The sequence below is a fragment of the Falco peregrinus genome, chromosome 1 (genome assembly GCF_023634155.1).
Source record: "Falco peregrinus isolate bFalPer1 chromosome 1, bFalPer1.pri, whole genome shotgun sequence".
In the NCBI taxonomy this organism is placed as follows: Eukaryota; Metazoa; Chordata; class Aves; order Falconiformes; family Falconidae; genus Falco; species Falco peregrinus.
Genome location: NC_073721.1, coordinates 51,478,039 through 51,498,322, shown reverse-complemented (window position 1 = coordinate 51,498,322; position 20,284 = coordinate 51,478,039). Strand labels below are relative to the sequence as shown.

The window sequence follows — 20,284 nt, the reverse complement described above, 5'->3', positions numbered from 1 at the left end:
CCCCCCCCCCCCCTTTAATTCAGTTATTTACAATAATTTTTACATAGTTAATTTTTAATCTTCTGAAGAGAAAAAAACATGGAAGAAAGCTGTGTTGCCTAGGAATTGTATGTGTCAGGTTTCGGCGGTGTTGCCTGCTTGTTTGTAGTCTGTGTCTTGGTCTTTCTATCTAATTTAAAGGCAGATTGCAAATGTGCTTTGCTTACAGTATTCTTCTACTGCAATTGATTTTCTTTATGCTGTATTAACATACTGATCGCTGAAGAAAAATTGGATGTTTGAATCCTGCCTCTTCATCAGAGATGGGCAACCACTGAAATTTTGAGAGAGGGAGTTCTCTGTCTCCTTCCTCAGTTTCCCCAGCCCCCCAAGGAAGTGCTTTTTGTCTCCCACCAAAGGAAATGTGTGTCTGAGTGCACACAGTGAGGAGTTCAGACAACCTGTATAATGTTTTTAGCTTATGTGTTAAATGCCCATGTGTATTTCCAGTTATCAGAATTGTCCTAGCATAGACGGAGCTTACATTTGAATTTGTTGTATTAGAATTGCCCTCCAAGAGAGCTGGTTTTATTGTTGGGTTGTGAGATTTTTTTTGTCCTTTATCAGGCAGCTTTGAAGTTGCCATAAAAGTGACAGAACATATTTTTTTCTCAGAGAAGTATCTTGTATTGAAGAAGCTATATGCGAAACATCATCAATTTTATTATTCCAAGACTTAGCTCCCCAAAAGTTAGGGGAAAGATGTTGCAATTAAGAAGTACTCTGACATAAGATGACATACTGCTTTCTTTCATTAAACCACTTACTGGATGTAGTGTAATAGGAGGATGAAATCTCGTTATTTTTTTTTTTGTTAAGGACGCTTGTTTTTGTAATGTCATGAATCAAAAATTATTTTCTCTCTTCCCAGAGAAATCTGACAGAGTATTTTGTAGCAGTTGATGTCAACAACATGCTGCATCTCTATGCCAGTATGCTGTACGAACGCCGCATCCTCATTTGTTGCAGTAAGCTTAGCACTGTAAGTAAAATGCAGATTAATTCCTTCTATTCACAGCACTTTTTTTCAAATGACAGTCATATATAGGAAATGATCTGATGATCTCCAGGGCCCCTTTTCAACCCCAGCTATGCAACCTCAACTCAATTCTGTGGTTCTGTGTTGCTTTTACTGAACTTCTCTTGGCCTCTAATGTTCAAATGAAATGTTTTTTTTGGGTACAAGAATTCTTGAGGTTGCTTGGTACAAAAATGTACAAACATTTATGCCTTAGTAAAGTCCCTCTTTCATAACTTAGTTGACAGGAAAAAAAAATAGATAAATGATACTGTCAAATGGATGTTCCAGTGACCTTCTCTGGGTAGGCCAAAGGAGTGGACTAAAATACATTGACAACCCACACTTTTCAGTTTTGTTTGATAAGGTGTAGCCTTAAGGATACTTAGGCTCCATCAGGTGTCTAAGAGATGAAAGGTATCGAATGCTCTAGAGTACTCACTTCTAAAAATGGCTGGACATCAAAACAAGCACACCGCATGATTTAGTTCAAAGTTAGATGTCATGCATTTCAAGGTTTATCAGTCAATGAAATTGTGATTTTCTTTATAAAAGAATTGTTAAGTTTTTGTTCTGTTTGCTCTGTAAATGGTTATTGATTGCTTTCCTTTATGAATGACGAGTGTAAGATGGTTTAACTAATTTTGCTTTCTAGTGCTATGGACTAAGTCCTTGAGCGGTCCTTTCTAAAATACAAGCTTTCATTACTGTATGTCCATGACCTACTTTGTGTTTGAGATTAAAACTGCTTCATGGAAATGTGAATACTATTGAAGGCTGAAATTATGTACATAAAATCATGTAAGGATGGCCTGTGTATACAGGGTGAGAAACTGAGAGTGAGTAAGGCTTCATACTTAATCTCAGAAGAACTATTACAATATTGTTTTGAAAGGTAAGTGAAACTAGGAGAGTTAGAATGATCTCTGGGACCTATTAGTAATTATTAAATGTTTACAATCAATCCCTTAGTTAAGTGAAAGAATTGAAATGTTGTGAAGTTTAATACTACAGAAAACTTGTAAAATCTTAAGTTTTCTGTCTGCCAAGTGTTCTATGTCCTCTGTATTAAAACAAGAAAAAGTAAATCCAGACCTGGTAATTGAGTAAAATGAGAGGTGTTTGTTTCAGAAACCTAAAGAATGGAAAGAATAGTAAATTATCAGAGAGGAGAAAAGACGAGAACGGCTATCCAAAGCATTTCAAAATTTGTGTGGTTGGTTGGTTTAATCTCTCCCTTTGTGACAGAGCCTGGGAAGAAGAATTACTTACCTGTCACTTTGCCTTCCTTAATGAGCCATTTCACAAGTAGCGTTGTGTTTTCTTCCCTATCTTTCTGCTATTTCTCTTCCTTTTGCCTCTGTCCAAGATAAAAGCATGTCTGGTTCTTCGGTAGGGAGGGGTATTCATACTGTGTGTTCTTATCTTACAACTTTATATATAAACTGCTCCAAGATTGGAGTGACAGTGTAAGACAGGTTTGAAGTGTTGGGCCAGAGCCAGTGATTCCTTGCCTGCACGCTCTGCTCTGCATGTTCCAGCAGTAGGAACAAGCTGCATTATTTTATTTCAAACTGTGCTCAGCGGAAGCCAAGACCTTGTAACTGGAAATGTACCAAACTGAGAATTCTCAAAGTAAAGCGAGGGTGGTGTGGTGGTGAGAGGGATTGGTTTCTTTGTTTTTAATTTTTAGGTTTTTAACAAAAAGGTGGAAGAGACCTATTTGCGGTTAATTTCTTCTAACTTTGAGAGACATGGCATGCTTCATGCTTAAGGCTTGAATTTAATATGAGGTGAGAGAGAGAAAATGAAGCAGTCCTGGATAGAAAGTCTTTCATGGTGAAGTGAATTCTATGCTGTAATATATCACATCAAATTCAAATTTTGATTTGAAATACCCTTAATATAGTTAAGTTGAATAAGATTTAGAGGTAACTGAATGAGGCTGTGTTTATTAGCTATCCTATAAACTATGTGTACTGAACCTATGGAAGAATTATTATTGATTTCTTGGATTTTTTTTCTTTTTTCCATCCAAAAGGAAACTCAGTTTCTAAAAATGTTAAAGCAATTTTTCACGTTCTGTTTCTTTATGTATTCATGAAAAGCCAGATATGAACCAAAATACATAAAAAAACCCTTTTGCTTGGCAGAAGATCACCTGCTGGTGGGAGCATGCTGTTGCAAAAATGAAATGAGCTTTCCTTGCATCCAGTATTCTCTCTTCCATCATAACTTGCTCATGCAGCCCTGCTGCAACAAGGCTTGTTAACTATTTGTGATAAGGACAGCAGCAGGTTGCCTCTCATTATAAAAAAGTGGCTTTCATGAAGCCTGATGACTCTTAAAAGACTTAAACTGGTGAATTTCTGTGATGTTTCTGTTTGGCTCCATCATACTGAGGTGTATTTCTTTACGTAATTTTTCTGTTATTTTTTGAGTGTTAGTACAAAGCAAAAAATACCATTCTGATGTGGAAACCCTTTTGTTCCTGGGAGTTGAGAGCTTCCCATGTCATTTCTTCCAAGTCACAGAGAGCTGTAATACACAACCTGTTATTCTCTGGTTGGTTTCTGACATGCCTTGGCGCTCAGAGGATAAGGAAATGGTGGTCCTTAAGAAAAGACAGCACATGATTAATAGCATTCACCAAATGTCCTTGTGATGCAACATAGGTAAGGGCTTGCACAGGTCTTGTTCTACAGGATCTTACATGATTTTAAATGTACGAGCTCTTCCTTCCCAAGAGCTCTGTTGCTGTGTTATAACCTGCCAGTATAGATCTTGACCTGCTTTTGCAACAGCCCGGCTTTCAGTGCTTAGTTCTTAGGTAGCTTAGTCTTAAGCTTTCTACTTTGTTTTTAGCCCTGAATAATGCAGAGAAATGATCTTACAAACATGCAGAAGGTGGTCATTTCTTCCAGTATATATTGCACATTTGTAGCGATGTACTGCATCTGTAAAGCAGTGTGGTGCATATGCATCAGGAGAGAGAGTAAAATGCACTGGGAAATGGCCTGTTGATCAGTTTATAACTTTTATATGTGTGACAAAATCCCATTGTTTTAATTTGCTCAAATAAGGCTTTGAGTATTAAATATAAAACTGTGAAAAGTGAATTAGGGAGTCAGTGTCTCTCTTACATAGCTATCTTTTTACGTTCTCTAGCAACAGCTGCAGGAAGCTGAGGTAGTGGAACTAATCTTATTTCAAAATGCTGGATTCCTGTAGTTTTGACAGTTGGGCATTTCTCAGGCTGCCTTATTATTAAGTGCTTGTTTTCTGTATGGCAATCACTAATCAGGTGAGGTCTCCAGCAAATATGCTATTTCTTTTTTATGAGCCCTTATCTTGGCGGAGTTGAAGGACAGTACTGGTGCTTACCCATGGTAGTAGGTTATTTGAATTCATGCCAGATAGCAAGGTGGGAGTACATCTCAAAAATAAGTGACAGGTTCTGCTCAGATGTCTGCAGTGTTGAGCATTATGTCTGTTTAATCTTTTCGTGCTGAGTTTTAAAACCAATGGGAGGGGGGCTTGGAAGGGGCCTCCTTGGATTACTGAGTTCACTCCTCTACAGCGGCAACCATGTTATATAATAACGTCAGGAAATAATCCATTTGATCCTCACAGAAGCAATTGTACAGTAAGAATTAAATTTTTAAACAGTATTTTTTCCAGACATCTTTTTGATTTGGAGAACAGAAACAGAAAACATAAAGGATTTAGGAATATAGAGGAAAAACTACAGTGGGGAGGTATATCCTTTTTTTCTGCTGCATATTTTGGAGCTAGGCTATGGCTTTCATCTAATCTGTGAGAGAGGAGCATCTTTTCCAGTAAGAATAATACAAAGGTAAGTTGAGATACAATGGGATAGGGATAAATCTTTAGCGTTTTGTGAGTCATAAACGTAGACTAAATTAAAGGTTTTGTAGCTTTTTTTTGGCTTTAATTAGTGTCCCAACATACCAATATTTCCATCCCATATGGACCATAAAATAATGTTCACCTGCTAATAAAATACTGAGAACGACTGAACAGGTGCTCATTCAGGTACTTGCTGTACCCAGTCTGCTTCCCAGGGTGCTATTTCCTTAGGACAGTGGTTCAAATCTGGTTTAAATTCTTGCGTGTTCTCACTTAGGGAAACACGTTATCAGCAGTGGGGGGCTGTGGAGCTTTGTGGACCCTCATGTTGTGACACTTGCCAAGTCCAGCTCTGCTAAGGTGAGGAGTGGCTGTGTAGCTTTCATGGGAGATAAAATGAAAACCTAAGGGATGTTAAAAGAGGGTCAGACAAGACTGCCTCCAGATTTTATCAATATTTCTTGAGACAGTTTAATGAAATTGTGGAGATGCTGGAGTGGGTGTTAAGATGAATGGAGATGAACCGGTACTATTTGTGCAGATGAATGTCAGTAATTAAACAAAATTTTTGGCCAGATTATCTGTGGTTCAATATGGTAGAGAACTGGTAAAGAATGTAGGCCAAGAGATGGACATGATAGACAAGACAGAAATCAGGGGTGCAAACAGATTTTGTTTGCAGCCCTGGTAAGTGGGATGACTGTGCAGCAGTGAGCAGCTCAGTGAAGAGAAGCTTCATTGCTGCACACCACGATGCAGCTGCTGAAGTCTGAAGAAAGTAAGATCAAAATGGATTCTGGAAAAAGAAACACAAGAAGAAATACAAGTCTGAAGGATGATATGATCTGGTTACAGAAATTTCTATTTGGAGTTGAAAACTGGGTGTACTAGCATTCTCCCTTAAAGAAACTACAGTTCTTTGAGCCATAGTTTTATGAAGAAAGTTGAAACCTGTCACTATCAGAACTAGAACAAGTGAAGGCAGAAGCAAAGGCTGCTGGGGAAGAGTAAATACGCAAAAGAAATCCATGCCTCAAATCTTAACAATTGTTAAATATCTAGATAAGATTGAACTACGTTGAATTCTTCAAAGCTGTTCAAGAAATTTTCATGGCATGGGACAGTTTGGTGGTCTTGAGGGTAAACAACTGGCTAAAATGTTGAGGGGGAGAAAGTTGAGAAAAGTTTATGGTTTTTCTAATTCTGGAAGTTGCTAAGCAGTCCAACAGTGTTCTACTCTGGAAGCTGTTCAATGTCCTCGTGAAAAATTATTTTTAAAAAGGAGAAAAAAAGTAGCAGTAATTTTGTTGCGTAGCATGGATAAATGTAAAATAATGCTTATGGGAGAAAACGCTTCTAACCATGTAAGCAATCAGGGTCTGAATAACTCAAGTGATTATTACCACTCTGAAAGAGAAAGTGGAGTTTTTTTAAAAGAGAGATCCATCGATCTATGAAAATGCCATCTTATTACTCAGTTGAAGGCTTATAAGCCAAGAAAAATTATTATGAAGAGAGAGAGAACAAAAAAGAAGGCGTAGTACCACTAGATAAGTTCATGGCTTGCCCACATTGAGCACGAGTTCTTATCTACTCCAGATAAAAAATGATAAAGTAAAAGAATGAAAAGTATAGAGAAGTGTAACAAGAGCAAGTAAATAAAGAAAATAATCTCTCAATTATGGAAAGCAGAGTAGGATCCACCAGTATCTTTACCAGGCTAAGTAGAGAACTTGATAGAAATAGAGAAAATCATGTATGTCTCTTAGAAGATAAGTAGGAGATACTTTCCTTGTTTATTGTCTCAAAATGCTCAAAACTCAGAGCACACATTAAAAACTGTGAGGAAACAGGCTCAAAATGAATGGATGGGGCAGCATTTTTTAATGTATTTATTTGAATTCATTGACACACAAAATGTTAGCTGCAAGCTGGTGGTAATGGAGAAAGTGGGAAATACCAGTTTTATTGATGAATGTTTTAATCAGTGGTTTTAATAATTTGTTGACCACTGTTGGGCAGAATACTGGGAGGCAAGGGGGTTTTGATCTGGCTTAGTAGGCCATTCTTTGTCTAAGGTTTTCCTTGATTAGGTGATAGAGTGATTTGAACTCAAAAGCATTATTAAACAGACAGATTATTCATATGTATTAGCCACAATAATGATATCTCTCAACTAGGTACAAAGTATAGCTTAAAATTCTGGCTTTTCAAACTGGAGGAGTTTATGTCTGATATTTTTGTCATTAAAGTCCTGTATGGGTTTACACCTGGCACACTGGGTCTTGGGCTCTAAACAGGTTTTTTAAATCTCTGGCTATTTTGAGCTGTAAATTGCGAAGTATATTTTGGTTCATCTTTATAGGCACTTTTCTGTTTTTGAAAAACACCTGCTTGCAAAGCTCATACCTCACCGTGGTTCTTATCTGAACCGCGCTGCAAAGCACAGTAATTCTCCAAAAAATTCCATGTTCCCTTGGTGTATTCTCATTGCTTACCCAGATCTGTATTGTTCAGAGGCTTAAAAATAGCACATGAAATATGTGCCTGTCTTCCATCTTCTTGCCTAATGACCTGCATTTTAATCAGAAAACCAGGTTCTATTACTTAGAGAAACAGAATTGGAATTACATAAAGGCTTTGGCATTGAAAGTAAGCCAAACTACATCCAGAGTTAGAGATGATTTTCCCTGACATGGAGCCTTAAGAGACTGTATTAGCTCTTCTAGACCATTTTCTTTCTCAGTCGTGGGTTCCCTATGAAGAGGTGTATAATTCAGTAGTCTGTCTTAATGGAAATTAATAATAATGAGGGTCATTATTTATTTTTTTTAAGGTTACACCACATCTAACTGAATTAGGATTAATGTCACCATTTGCCTTTGCTTAGTTTCATCTCACACAACTTCAGGGCCACCACAAGGACCTCAGTCCTTCAGAATTTGTCTTTTTGGCATTTGTAAGCAGTGTTCTCCCTCCTTCCTATTGTCCAGACAAGCATTATATGCTCGATTTCATTGTATCTTCAAATAACTGGTAGGCTTTTGTTGAGTATCGTTTTCAAAATGGGTCTCACAAGTGAAACACGTAGTAGTTGTGCTGGGTATCATTTGAGATTAAAAGACACTCTAAACTGCAAAACACTGTCAGGGTGGATGTGATTGCCTGTCACCTCTCAGTCCTTTCCTTGTATGTGTCTCTTTGTATCAGTGTTCGGATTAATTTATTTTCTGTTTTTCCAAGTGCGTGTGTGTGTATTTTGTGGTATTTTGACTATAGTTTTGACTGAGATTTCTTATTGAGGATTGCCACCTTCTCCATTTTAATATCCTTAGTGAATGTGACAAATATCCTGCTTATTTTCTTTTCCAAATTATTAATTATCATTTGAAATAAGATTGAGAGACATAATTTCCTCCAAAGCTCTGTGATGATTCTCCCCATGGCTTGACTGGCACTTACGTTTGCTGTTTGTGATCTTTTCCATTCAGTACCTGCTAACAGCAAAACTATTCTGAATGAGTTTTTAACAATATAACTGAGAAATTCATAGGATCCAATGATTTGGTGAAAGGCAATTAGATAAAAATCCCTTTTAAATAATAAAAATCTAGCCAGTGAGTTTAGTATGACATATTCTTAAGAAACATATGCCACATTTTTTTCAATTTCTGTTATAATTTCAGTGCAGCTTTATGGTATTTAATGAATGGTAATTACCAGGATTGGGGGATTTGCCTTTACTATTTTTTAGTTCTCATTGTGTTTTCATTTCCATGTTTCTGTTGCTTTGTAGAACACTGGGGGTTTTTCTCAGGTTTTCTTTGTTGAATGAATCACGTTCTCAGCTGTTTACAAAGTCAGTCAAATGACAACCACCATAAAGCAGTCATCCTTCACCCACCAATACCTTTTTTTTTTTTTTAACAAGAACGTTGTATATTTGCTAATAAAGAATGTTGATATGAGAGCAGAATGGATAGGGTTTTTTGTGCTAACTTTACCTTTCTAAGCTTGGTTTTTCTTTTATTTATGATTCTGTTTTAATATGTTTTTCAGTTAACTGCCTGCATTCATGGGTCTGCAGCTATGCTCTACCCGATGTTCTGGCAGCATGTTTACATTCCTGTTCTGCCCCCACATCTATTGGACTACTGTTGGTAAGGCTATATTTATGTGTGTATGTATATATATATTACATATATGTATATATATCACTTACATTCACAACAGTTTTCACATTTCTGTATAGCAAGTCTTAAGTCCTCTTATGATGCAACTGTTACTCTAAAAATATATCAGCATATTAAGGAAGCAACTGACCTAGTAAGTAAAAAATTTATTTTCATGGCAAGATATAATGGTCTAGCAGTATGTTGAAATACTCTTAATACGGAATGCTACAACTTCGATATTGTATAATTAAAATCTCTTTTCAGCATATCTGTGTTAAATGTTAAAATTTGAATTAAGACTCCAACAGAAGAGAATACAGTGGAGAAGATACTCTCTTTTTTCTGCTTCCCTGAACTTCTCTTGGGGATGGGGGAAAGCTATTCATTTTCCTGCAGTGATCTTTTATTACCAGTGTGTGTTTAGAACATGCTATTTACCTTATTTAGGGGAATGAATGTAAACCTTTCAAAAACTTACTCATTATTGTGATGTGACAAATTTTGGCACAGCCCATGCACAACCTCATATAATGACAAAGCTGGCCCTGTTTCGACCAGGAGCTTGGAGAAGCTGTCGTCCTGAGGTTCCTTCCAGCCTGCTCTATGATTCCACACTGTCCAGGTGGTATAAGAAGCCTCATACTCACTGTAGGGGTCTGCAGGTTAGCGTGTCCTTAGCGTATGCCTCGGGCTCTGTGGCTGATGGTTCAGAAGCCTGCCTACAGCACCCCTCAAAAAAGTCTCACAGTTGTAACTTTTTTTTTTAGTGCAGAGTCAGTTTAACCTGCTCAGCCGTAACATCACCTCTCCCATTTGCTGTGCACAGGAATAGTGGACGAGCACTCTGAGTAACTAACAAAGAGGAGGTTTAAGATGCTGCTCTTTCTGTTATCAGGCATGCTGCACATGCTCAGTTTGTGTGACTTGCAGGTGGGGTTTTTTTCTTCCCTCTGTGTATGCAACAGGGAGATGAATTTTGCCCAAAATGAGTGGCCTTATCTTAGGCTTCCTAGAGAAGTTAAACTTTCAAGCCCTGTTAGAGAGCTTGGATTTATTGCTTGAGCATGCAGGGACGGAAATAGTGAGGCCAAAGCTTGGCTGGAGTTTGAGGGATGTAAAGGGTAACGAGAGGCTTTTACAGGCTTGGAAGCAAAAGGAGAGCACAAGGAAAACATGGACCTGCTGCTGCATGGTCACACAGTCAGGTGATGAAGGAGATGGAAAAGGGTGAGGGACTCAATGCCTTTGTCGTTCCTGGCAAGCCCTGCTGGCTGGCTTTCGGGGCTCCCCGTGTAGCAGAAATGCTTGTGGGAGAGTGGTGCTTAATGTGCTTTTGGAGATGGTTTGGAAACATAGAAACAGCCTCCCTCTGCCCCCTAGCATTTTAAAAAGTCCTCAGAAAAAATAAACCCCAAACTTAAACTTACTGAATCATATGATACCATATTTTAAGTGTAGCTCTTAGTGTGGAGGTTGGCTAGTTTTTTTTAAGAAGGTTAGTGTTCTGTGTGACGCTTTCCCTGCATTTAAGCAAGAGCAAGGAACCAGCCAGGATAACTCACTTTAAGTGAAGTGCTAGGAACTGAAACATGCAGATTTAAAGGAAGCTTGTTCCTCTGCAGATGATTTAAATGTTAAGTGTGTGCCTATGTCGAGGATACACAGAATGGGATCTGAAAACTGTTATCTCCTGTAGAAACGAACGTTCAATTTACTCACTTCACAGGAAGGGCAAGTTCTAGTCATTTGCACTGCCAGCAGGTGCCCTTTCTCTGCATAATGGCCTTCGCATGTGTAATTAACACATGAAGGCTGCTGCTGCCAGCTTTTTCTTCAGGTACATGCTGCTGTTTTCAGGACAACGATGTGGACCACAAGAGGCTTTTACGCTGGGTTTGAAGATGAGGATTTCATCGACTTTCTGACAAAGACATGTTAAAAGGGGCAAAGTCCAGATCCCACAGTTGGGAGCAGAAGTGCGCAAAAAGCAAACACTTGGGCAGTGTACCCAAGGAAATAAAGACACAAGTCACTGAGCTCTACTGAATGAATTCTTTCATGGTGTAACACCCTGTCCATATAATGAATGAGCCAGCTAGTGTGTGAAAAGTATGATTTAAAAATGTTTAAGTATTAGGCAGATTGCAATTACATGCTCACAAATACAACAACTGATTACCTTAGCCAGATATGAACTTTAATTGGAGAGGTAGCTACACACACTATAATTGTTGAATAAGTCAATTTAACAACAATTTATGTGCCATAAATATATTTCTCAAAATAGAGTCCATCTATTTTGTAACCATGTGAACTTAGAGACATCATTTTTGCCTAGGAGGACTGAGAAATCAGTTCCGTGCTCTCTGCTTTAAGGTAGTGTTACCGCGTATTGGTGTTAATCTCTTGGGGGAAATGACCTGAGATTATTTAAAATAAAAGTGTGTAATTTAAACTATTGCTTGGTTATTTCTTTTGAAAATGTGATATATGAATTTTAAAGAGCTGAAATGGAAACAAAATTTAAAGTAATGAGAATTCTTCAGTTTTTATGAATATAGAATATCATGTTCATTTAGTTGACTGTCCATTTATTGACTGTTCTGTGTGATGTTTTTTGAATCTTCTCTTTTGAAAATCACAAAGGGTACATAGACTGTTACTTGTGATCTTTGAAAGTTTTTGAAGAAATAATCCACCTGTGATTATTTGCTTTTAATGTTTGAGTTGTGGTGGAAACTTTTTGTATAAAGGAAACTTCTAAGGTCCCGACTGATACACTGACAACTCCATGGTGGTTCTATTTCCTTGGAAGGGAAGGGGTCACAACACCCATTGGATCTTTCCAGAGCTACAAAAAGATAGAATAGCTTTCTTTTCAGAGAACCGAACGGGTAGAATAACTAACTCTCCTCCTACCACTTGAAGATCCTTTTAGCCATCTTCATGTAAGAGAAACTTCAGGCTTGGTGTGGAGAGTTCCCTTTAGCTGTTGAGAGAAGTGCGCTTTCCCACCAGGAAAAGGTGGTTGGTTGGATATTGTTGCAGGTGAATAGCAACTCTGCCACAAACATGCTCAATGTGAATCTGTTCCACATTTTTTTCTACAGTGTTTTGTCTTTTATTTACATTTTACACCAAGTACTTTCAAAACACTGTGGTTTCTCATTTTTTCAGTTTGCTCTTTGCTGATTTTTTTTTAACTTACAATGCATAAGGGAGACAATTTTCTTTCCATTTCCCTCTTGAAATGATTTTTTTTAAACTTAGTATTTATGTTCCCCTACATTCGTCATTCACATACTTCACCACAGAATTGAAAATGCCAAAAGCCTGTGTCTTCAAAATGTTTGTTCTTGATATGCTTGCTCTCTGTACAAGGGATGCTGAGTCAATAATCACGGTGTAGTACCTTGTACATGTATCTGGAATTACTTTGATCATCTGATCCCTATCATTTACATTAATGAGGGTGGGGAGGGGGAGCAAGGGGAAGAGTGCTATCCTTTATTTTTATTTTTTTAATTAGGTACCATTCTTCGATATATTTTCAGCCCAGGGAAAGATTTTGGGTGGAGGAGACGAGAAACTGGTGATAATCCTATCATTAGTTTTCACACCTTAATGCATGATTGCTTGTTCCTTTGAATACAGAACAACAGAGGAAACCTATGGAGCACTGCTGGTTGTTTTTTGGGTCTTTTGTGGTTTTGGTTTTTTTTTTTCTAATTTAAAAAAGTACCTGCCAGCAGGTGCCAAAAGTACTGGTTAATGAGATACTGCCACCAAGCATCAGTAGCTAACCACATACAACTACTTAAATTTGGCCAGATCTTGTCCATGTATTTTGTTGTTGGGAATTTAAACATTTCTTGATGTGAAAGAAACAATCTATTAATTTTCTAACTGCTTCTTCCAGTTTGTTTTTCATGTGGCATAAAAACACTCCCACTGTGTCTGTTTTCTTCCTTTTTTGCTCTCAGTGTCTGTGTTTAAAATTAGCCTGTAAGAAAAGCCTGTCTTTGCTGACCTGGTAACACAGCTTAGTACGTTCTCTAAGTCCCAGAGCATTGTCACTTGGGTTATTCTGTGGGCTTTTACCAGAAGCAACAGTATATTTTCTAGGGTGATTAAAACAGTCTTTTATATTAGATAGACTGCTTAGCAGCCAACATTAATATATTCTGAGAGCACCCTGGCACAGCTGCTGAACAAACGTTTCTATTGGTGCAGTTTTCCCTTTCTCCAGGAGTTGGGTTTTTTTTAGCTCCCTTTCTCCTGTTTTCTAAATCTGCATATAGTTCAATATGCTCCTTTAAGTAGGTGGAGGGGGTAACTGGAGGGCAAGTACTCCTGCTGCTCTGGAAACAATGATTCCTTCGTCATGAGCCTCTTGGTAGGCATTTTGATTTAGCTTGGTACATCTGTGTACTCACTAAAAGCTCTTGTAGTTGCTCTTCTGGTTTCTTAGCTGTACGTTTTCTACATCATGCCAATTTATGCAGTCAAGTTTCTAATTTGCATCAATTAGCTCAACAAATTTCTGATTGAATTCTGTTGCATTTCAGTGAGTAATGTGAAGAGAAATTGGGAGACTACCTTAGAGAGTAAAGTACTAATGATGTGAGAGTGACGCATCAAGTCAGTATTTGTGCATCAAGACATGGACTTAGTAAATGTGATCTAATCAGTTTTCCTGTAACAATGAAGCAAAATGGTGCAAATCCCTGTGTGGCTGTAAACTGTTAACTTTTTTGAGATCCTTGGGTTTTACATTACTTTTTCTGGTGAATTGCAGTATTTTTTAAAGGTGGTGGTTACTTTTTCTGGTGAATTGCAGTATTTTTTAAAGGTGGTGGTTTTTTTCAGTTAAGAGGAAATGTCCCTCTATTTCACCTGCTTCTCTTCCAATTAGTAGTTGCCCACCTCTTGGGAGCATAATTAAGAGGTCTCTAGTTAGCCTAAGGAAACGAATTAAAGAAATTGTAAAAATGCAACTGTAATAAATGGGCAATATATAGCCATTAAGTCCACAATATCCATATTCATGCTTATGCATTGCTACTTTAATGATTTGATATTTACCTATATAACTCATTTGATTATAAATAACGCTGATTGCACTGGGAACCAGTGTAGCACAAGAGAAGTAATAACCTTTCTCTTTGTTCCAAAAGACTTAGGAAGGCATTTTGTTTAAGCAGTAAATATGCGCAGTAGGAATTGATACTTCTTAATTTTGCACTTAATGGATATTGGCTGCCATCAAACAACTCTGAGTAATTAGTAGTTGTGGTTGTAAGAAGCCCCAGGAATGATGAAGTGTCAAGCAGTAGGCAGAGACTGGTCTGAAGGGCAGTCTTTAAGCTGTCATGAGTCCCAGAAGGATTAAAGGTTGGTGGAGTGTTTCTCCTGTTTATACAAGCAATGTGTCTTACTGAAGTTCGCTTGAAAGGCTTGGAAATACACTTCTAACCTGATAAAATATTAAAAACTACTTGAGAGTTTCATGTCTCAGGACCTGAGTAGCAGTTAGGAAGAGCTATTGAACTATTGTAGTGTGTTCGGAATGGGAGAGAGGAGGAACACAACATTCCCTTGTACAGGATGGTAGCTGAGTATTTCAGTAATGGTGTATGATTAACACGAGATAAAGAAAAATGGTGACAAAAGCAACTTATGAAGCCTGAGATGAACCTTCAACAATTACTTTGAGGTGTGTTTCCTTTTCAGTCAGATGGAGTGATTACAGAAAAATATAATCTCTCTGGTTGATTTTATTTGAAATATTTATACTCTTTACCAGAACTATATTTTGTTGAGGTTATTTATGATGTTTGCATAGTTAAACTTTTGGGAGTGTAAGGAGCTATCATGGTGACTTATCCTTAACATATCTTTGTATTTGCTTTGCTGTTCACGTGTCATTGAACAGTGATGTCATTTCTGATACAATGAATTTTGATAACATAGTTACTCAGATAATTTGAGTTTTGTTATTCATGGAGAAAACTTTCAGGTCCACATTTGGGTGATTAACAGTAATGGTTATTTTAAAGCAGTTTTGAATAAATAAATTTCACACACACACCTTCAAAAACAAGTGCTCCATATATGCATCAGAGATCCACTTTTCTCCAAACCTGTCACCTTTCACACAAGATGAAACCTGCATTTGTTTCCCTTGATTCTCTGCTGGGATGTTTGTAGGTGCCTCCCATTTGTTGTTCCTCTTCAGTGTCTTTCAGTCATTACAAGCGTTTGTGAATAAAACTGAGTTAAATTTCTTTTAATTTATTCTCATAATTTGTGAAATTCTTTGTTAGTCTTCAGATCTAATCCATTTCTAAATGGTGTGGGTTTTTACTGCTCATGTCTGAAATATGGCTGCAGCCATCTGTGTAGCTCCAGACGTCTTTGCCCAAGCTCTGACCAGTCAGTGTTTTCCCTCTGGCTTCTGTGTGCCAAGCAATTGCTTATATGTGTTGAAAAATCCTTAAAATAATTATTTTCATATGGTTTTGTCAACCTTCCTCATTTACCTTCTTCTTTCCCCATATTCTCTTTTGCATCAAACATGCTATTCACCTTCCAGAGCCCTTCATAGCACGTACCTGCTCTGCTTGTCATTCTCTGACCAGTGCCATGCCCCAGTGCCCCGTGATTCAGTTTTTTCACCCATGTGTTAAATGTTTCTCAAAGAAATACCCATGTTTTCTTCTGTGCTCTACCTCATTCCCTAGTGGAAATCTCTCTGACTATTTGTAAAACTAACACAAATATTTGCAAAACTAGCACGTTATACTGTAACAAATTACTGCTGCTCACTTTCCGTTTTCATATGGATCAACGAAACCAGAGTTGTTTTTTTCCTGTCAGTGGGTATGCTAAAACCACTCTCTGTGGTTCTGTGGTACCAAATTGTTCCTCCTGCTTTCTCCAGTCTGTCCAAGTGTATGCACTGTATGGCCTGTGAAGCACCCGACTGGAGCCCTTTCGTGTTTAGTAGTACAAGTCTAAAGAAATAACAGCTTTCAAAACACTGTTAGAAGTCGGGGTACTGCAGCCTTTATGCAATCCCTGTATTAGCTTTATACGCTGTGTTGCCTTTACATGTAGTGTCTGTCGCTAGGAAATAGAAAAGATGATTCATTGCATCCAAAGCTGATCCATATATCTTAAGCCATAGCTTTTTGGTAATTCCTTAAAATCTTACTGGGGGTGCTTGGTTTTAAGGGTTTAGGCATTCTTATTGTTCTTTTGTTGAGAAACTGGGGGATTGAAAGATGGACGTGATACAGTTAATTAACTTTTACAGGTTCAGATTTTCCTGTGCTTGGTGACAGAGTCTACTTTTGGACACGTTAATAAATGGCTGGTTTTCTGGAATACTGCACTCTTCCTGCTTCCTTTCATTAGATTAGCCAAGGTTCCACTAGATGAGACATTTGCAGTCTTAAGACTTCCTGCCGCGGTTCAGACTTTGTATTTTTGAGATTGAAGCTGTCGTGTTCATGAAACTACTTAATTAGAAACACATTCATTTCAGTGCATACTGGAGGAGTCTTGAGCAGCACAGCCAGGCACACAGGGAAGTTGAGCATTTGTGCAGCTGGCAGCTAAACCAGTGGTTTATTCTTTGAATATAAAATTACTGGGATCAAACAACTTGCTCCTGGAACATGGCCATTGGAAATAGAGATATGAGTGAAAGAGATAACGTTTGTTGCAAATAAAACATGTAAAATGACAAATAAAAATACTCCTCAGTAGAGTGGCAATCCATATGTGATAAGTGTGTATTATGTTGTATGTTAAAAATTTCTATCCAAGAACTTGGATGTATGTTCTGGTTCTCATCTGTGGAATTCCCAAGGAAGCAGAACCTTCAGGGTTTGTACCAAGTTAGTTTCTGATTTAACAGTCCCTCTGGGCTGTCTGTCACAAGGTGCTGTGTTGGGTGAATCTTGGGTGGGGGCATTCTTGCCAGCCTTGGCAGTTCACTAAGCTGCAAGGTAATGCAATAAATGGCACTTTAGTTTGAAGTTACATGTTTCATGTCAGAAGGAAAAAACGTGTTTTCACGTAGCATGTCTAGTATAGAGGATATTTCCAGCTCTTGGTACAGCATCCAACAGAGTAGCAGTTTTAGGGGGTACATTAGGAAACATGGTAAATTATTGATATGCATATCAGTACCTACGTTTTTTAAAAAAGCTATTTCTCCTGAAAGTGCAAAGCAGTGATTTTTGCTGTTCTGGTGTCTTTCAGTAGTTTTTTCAGCACTACTCTCACTGAGCAGTAGGCTCATATTGCATAAAAGCAATATGGAAGATATTTTAATCCAAGGCAGTACAGTGACATTTCTCTCATTTTTTTCATCTGAATTTGAAAATGAGCTCTTTGAGCTTCTGTATCCAAAATGAAATGAGGCTCTATTTTAAAAGTTGTGTCTGTCTGTGTGCTTTCCGTTTAACAGGCAGTATATGCCATATTTGCAATTAGCAGCTTTGGCATGCTCTTTGATGTGTTCTAATAAGCTGTGCAAATATAAGCTTTCCCCGATTAGCTGAGTGGGAGTCCTGTAATGAGCTTAATATTAGAAATACTGTATACACAAAGATACAACTTTCATTCAGGATTCTTGAGTTACATAGTCCATGTTGGTGTTTGCTAACATCGTGGAAAAGAAGACAGAAAAGATCAGTCTTTCTCTTAAATGTTAGCATTCTGTTTTGATAACAGAAGTATCACACCTGTGTTTCAGGCTACAAATTTGGCCTAAGAGCCTCTTGGTCTGTTTAAGTTTTGCAGTCAGAAGGGAATAACGCTACCAGCGTATATCCCACTAACTCTGGAGTTCATCAGAATCTTCAAAAGTAATTTTTTAAACATTTTTATTTTATAACTGTAAACATAAATGTGTTTGTACCCATATTCACAGGAATTAAAACTTGTAGCACTGGGTGATACATATACATTAAATTAACCACTTAATGCTACAACCGGATCAGTTTTTTTTAAAGAATACTTTTATTAAAAGTCTGGGGGGTTTTTTTGAAAACGGTAATAAGATGGTTTTTTTGTTTTTTTAAAAATAAGACCCCAGTATTTCAGATATGCTTAATAGCTGTCCTTTTGTACTTGTCTTAACTTCGTCACTGAGAAATTCTGATGTCAAGAAAAATTAAATTCTTGCAGTAGTGAAAGGATATTGCATAGTAAAAAAAGTCTTTCAAATATGGAATAAAATTTTGTTCACATGTGGTTTGTTTATATATACATATTGTTTTTTAAAATAAAGTCTAATACAGTATCCCGGTATTTTCCTGTAGCTGATTTTATAAGTCATATGTGTTAATCCAGTGTTATGAGAATGTAAAGCTAGGTTTTTTTCCTCTTTGCAGTGCCCCAATGCCCTACCTCATTGGAATACATTTAAGTTTGATGGAGGTAAGTCTTTCTCACCATTTCTGAAACTATATATAGTTTTATGATTTAGAGCCAAATTCTGCAAGCAATTATACATTCATTCATATGCTTAAAAATGAAATAATCCTGTTAATTTGGGAGTGCTGAGAGAATTGAAGTTAAGCATCCATGATAATGTTAGTTCTTAAGGGAGTCTTTACTTGATACCTTGATGTGCTCCTCGGGCATACTTTCTGTTTGCAGTTCAGCAATCGAGGACGAGCTCGCGTTGTGTTCCCCTCTCCATCCTTTTGCTTCATTTAATCAGTTTACTGCCTTAGTTTGACTCTATTCACAAAGACAGAGTCGATATTAAACCAAAATGTTGACAGTTACAGTTCTCTTCTAAGCTTTTGCAGACAGATTGTAATTTTTTTAATGTTCAAAAGATCTGAAAAGAAGGAACTTGCTGTTAATGTTAACACAAAGCTGGCAGAAAATCAGCCCTCACAGAAAGCTTCACTATAAACAATTCAGAGTAATTCATGTGACTTTTTAAAAACTCTAAAAGTGGAAATGGCACACTTGCTTTTGCTTCCAGTACTGGTGAAACAGTTGATGACTTTCCTCAAAAGTATCTGGAGGACAACATAAGCTATTAATTTAGATCCCTATGAAAATCCTAGTCCTTATTAACGTGCCCCTTTACACAGGAAGTCTGAACAACGTGTATATGCTCTGTGTGGGAAGAGCTATTCCTGCCCAGAAAGCATTGCCTCTTTTGTAGGCTCTTAAATTAGCAGGCAGTGTTGAACTGGTGGGAGTTGCAAATGCCCTTGAAAGTTAATTGACTTGTAGCCCTGTTTTAGATACCTGTGTTTGGAAATTTAAGCTTAGTGTTTAGGATGCATAACAATTTATAAAGCTGAGTTTTACACCACATAAAGTAATGCATATTACCAGGATATTTGTTCTTATATTGTCCATAAAAATGTGTGATTTCTCTGGAAATATTGATCAAACATATTCTTTCACTAGGGCATATGTATGTAATAATGATCCTCTGTGTGTCTCTGTGTTAAAATTTAGACTAGTATGCTACATATAACTTCCCCCTTTTTCCAGCGTTAATGTGAAGTTATTTTAGAAGTTACTTTTTTCGTGAGAAGCTAGATGGAATATGCAGGACCTTTTTTTTTTTTTTTTTTCCTTACCATCCTGGGTACAGACTTTTTTTTTAATGCCCTTTATACTGCTAAATAAAGCACAGAATTGCAGTACAATGTGTTAGTGAATAAGCAATTATTTTAAAAGTCAACATGTACGTTTGTTTGCACATCATATGCTTATGTTAAAGGGGTTTCTGATAATTACCCTTGAATTCTGCATAGGCAGGACTGAAGTAATACCTAGGAAGAAATAGTCTTAAAATAGTATAGATTTTTCATATTGATCAAGAACCTTTCTGCCCAATATCTGTACTAGGTAATCATTGGCATGCTTATTATGGTATCTATTTATTTAAAAAGTAGGAAGCGACCTGGTAGAGGACGGGATAATATCTCAATACAGATACTTGTCAGTTTTCACAAATACTGGTTAGCCTGACTATGAGTATAGAAGAAAAATTAATGATTACACCTTGGAGTTGCTTTGCACGATGTCTCACTCCTGCCTTGCTACATAAACCCATTACCTCTTCCTTTGTCTCAGTTTTTCAGATTGCAGGGCTCTGTAGGCCTTCCAAACTCCATCTGTAAAAACTCAAAAG

The 20,284-nt window shown here is 37.4% G+C and overlaps 1 protein-coding gene across 5 annotated transcripts in view; it reads left to right on the top strand.

Moving 5' to 3' along the window:
• Positions 1-20,284, top strand: part of DENND1A (DENN domain containing 1A) — a 217,001-nt gene that overhangs the window by 99,134 nt on the left and 97,583 nt on the right. For all 5 annotated transcript variants that reach the window (XM_055793717.1, XM_055793720.1, XM_055793716.1 and 2 more), the window contains 3 exons: positions 911-1,021; positions 8,987-9,087; positions 18,510-18,555. In XM_055793717.1, the coding sequence (XP_055649692.1) occupies positions 911-1,021; positions 8,987-9,087; positions 18,510-18,555 (258 nt within the window). The remainder of the gene's footprint in view (positions 1-910; positions 1,022-8,986; positions 9,088-18,509; positions 18,556-20,284) is intronic.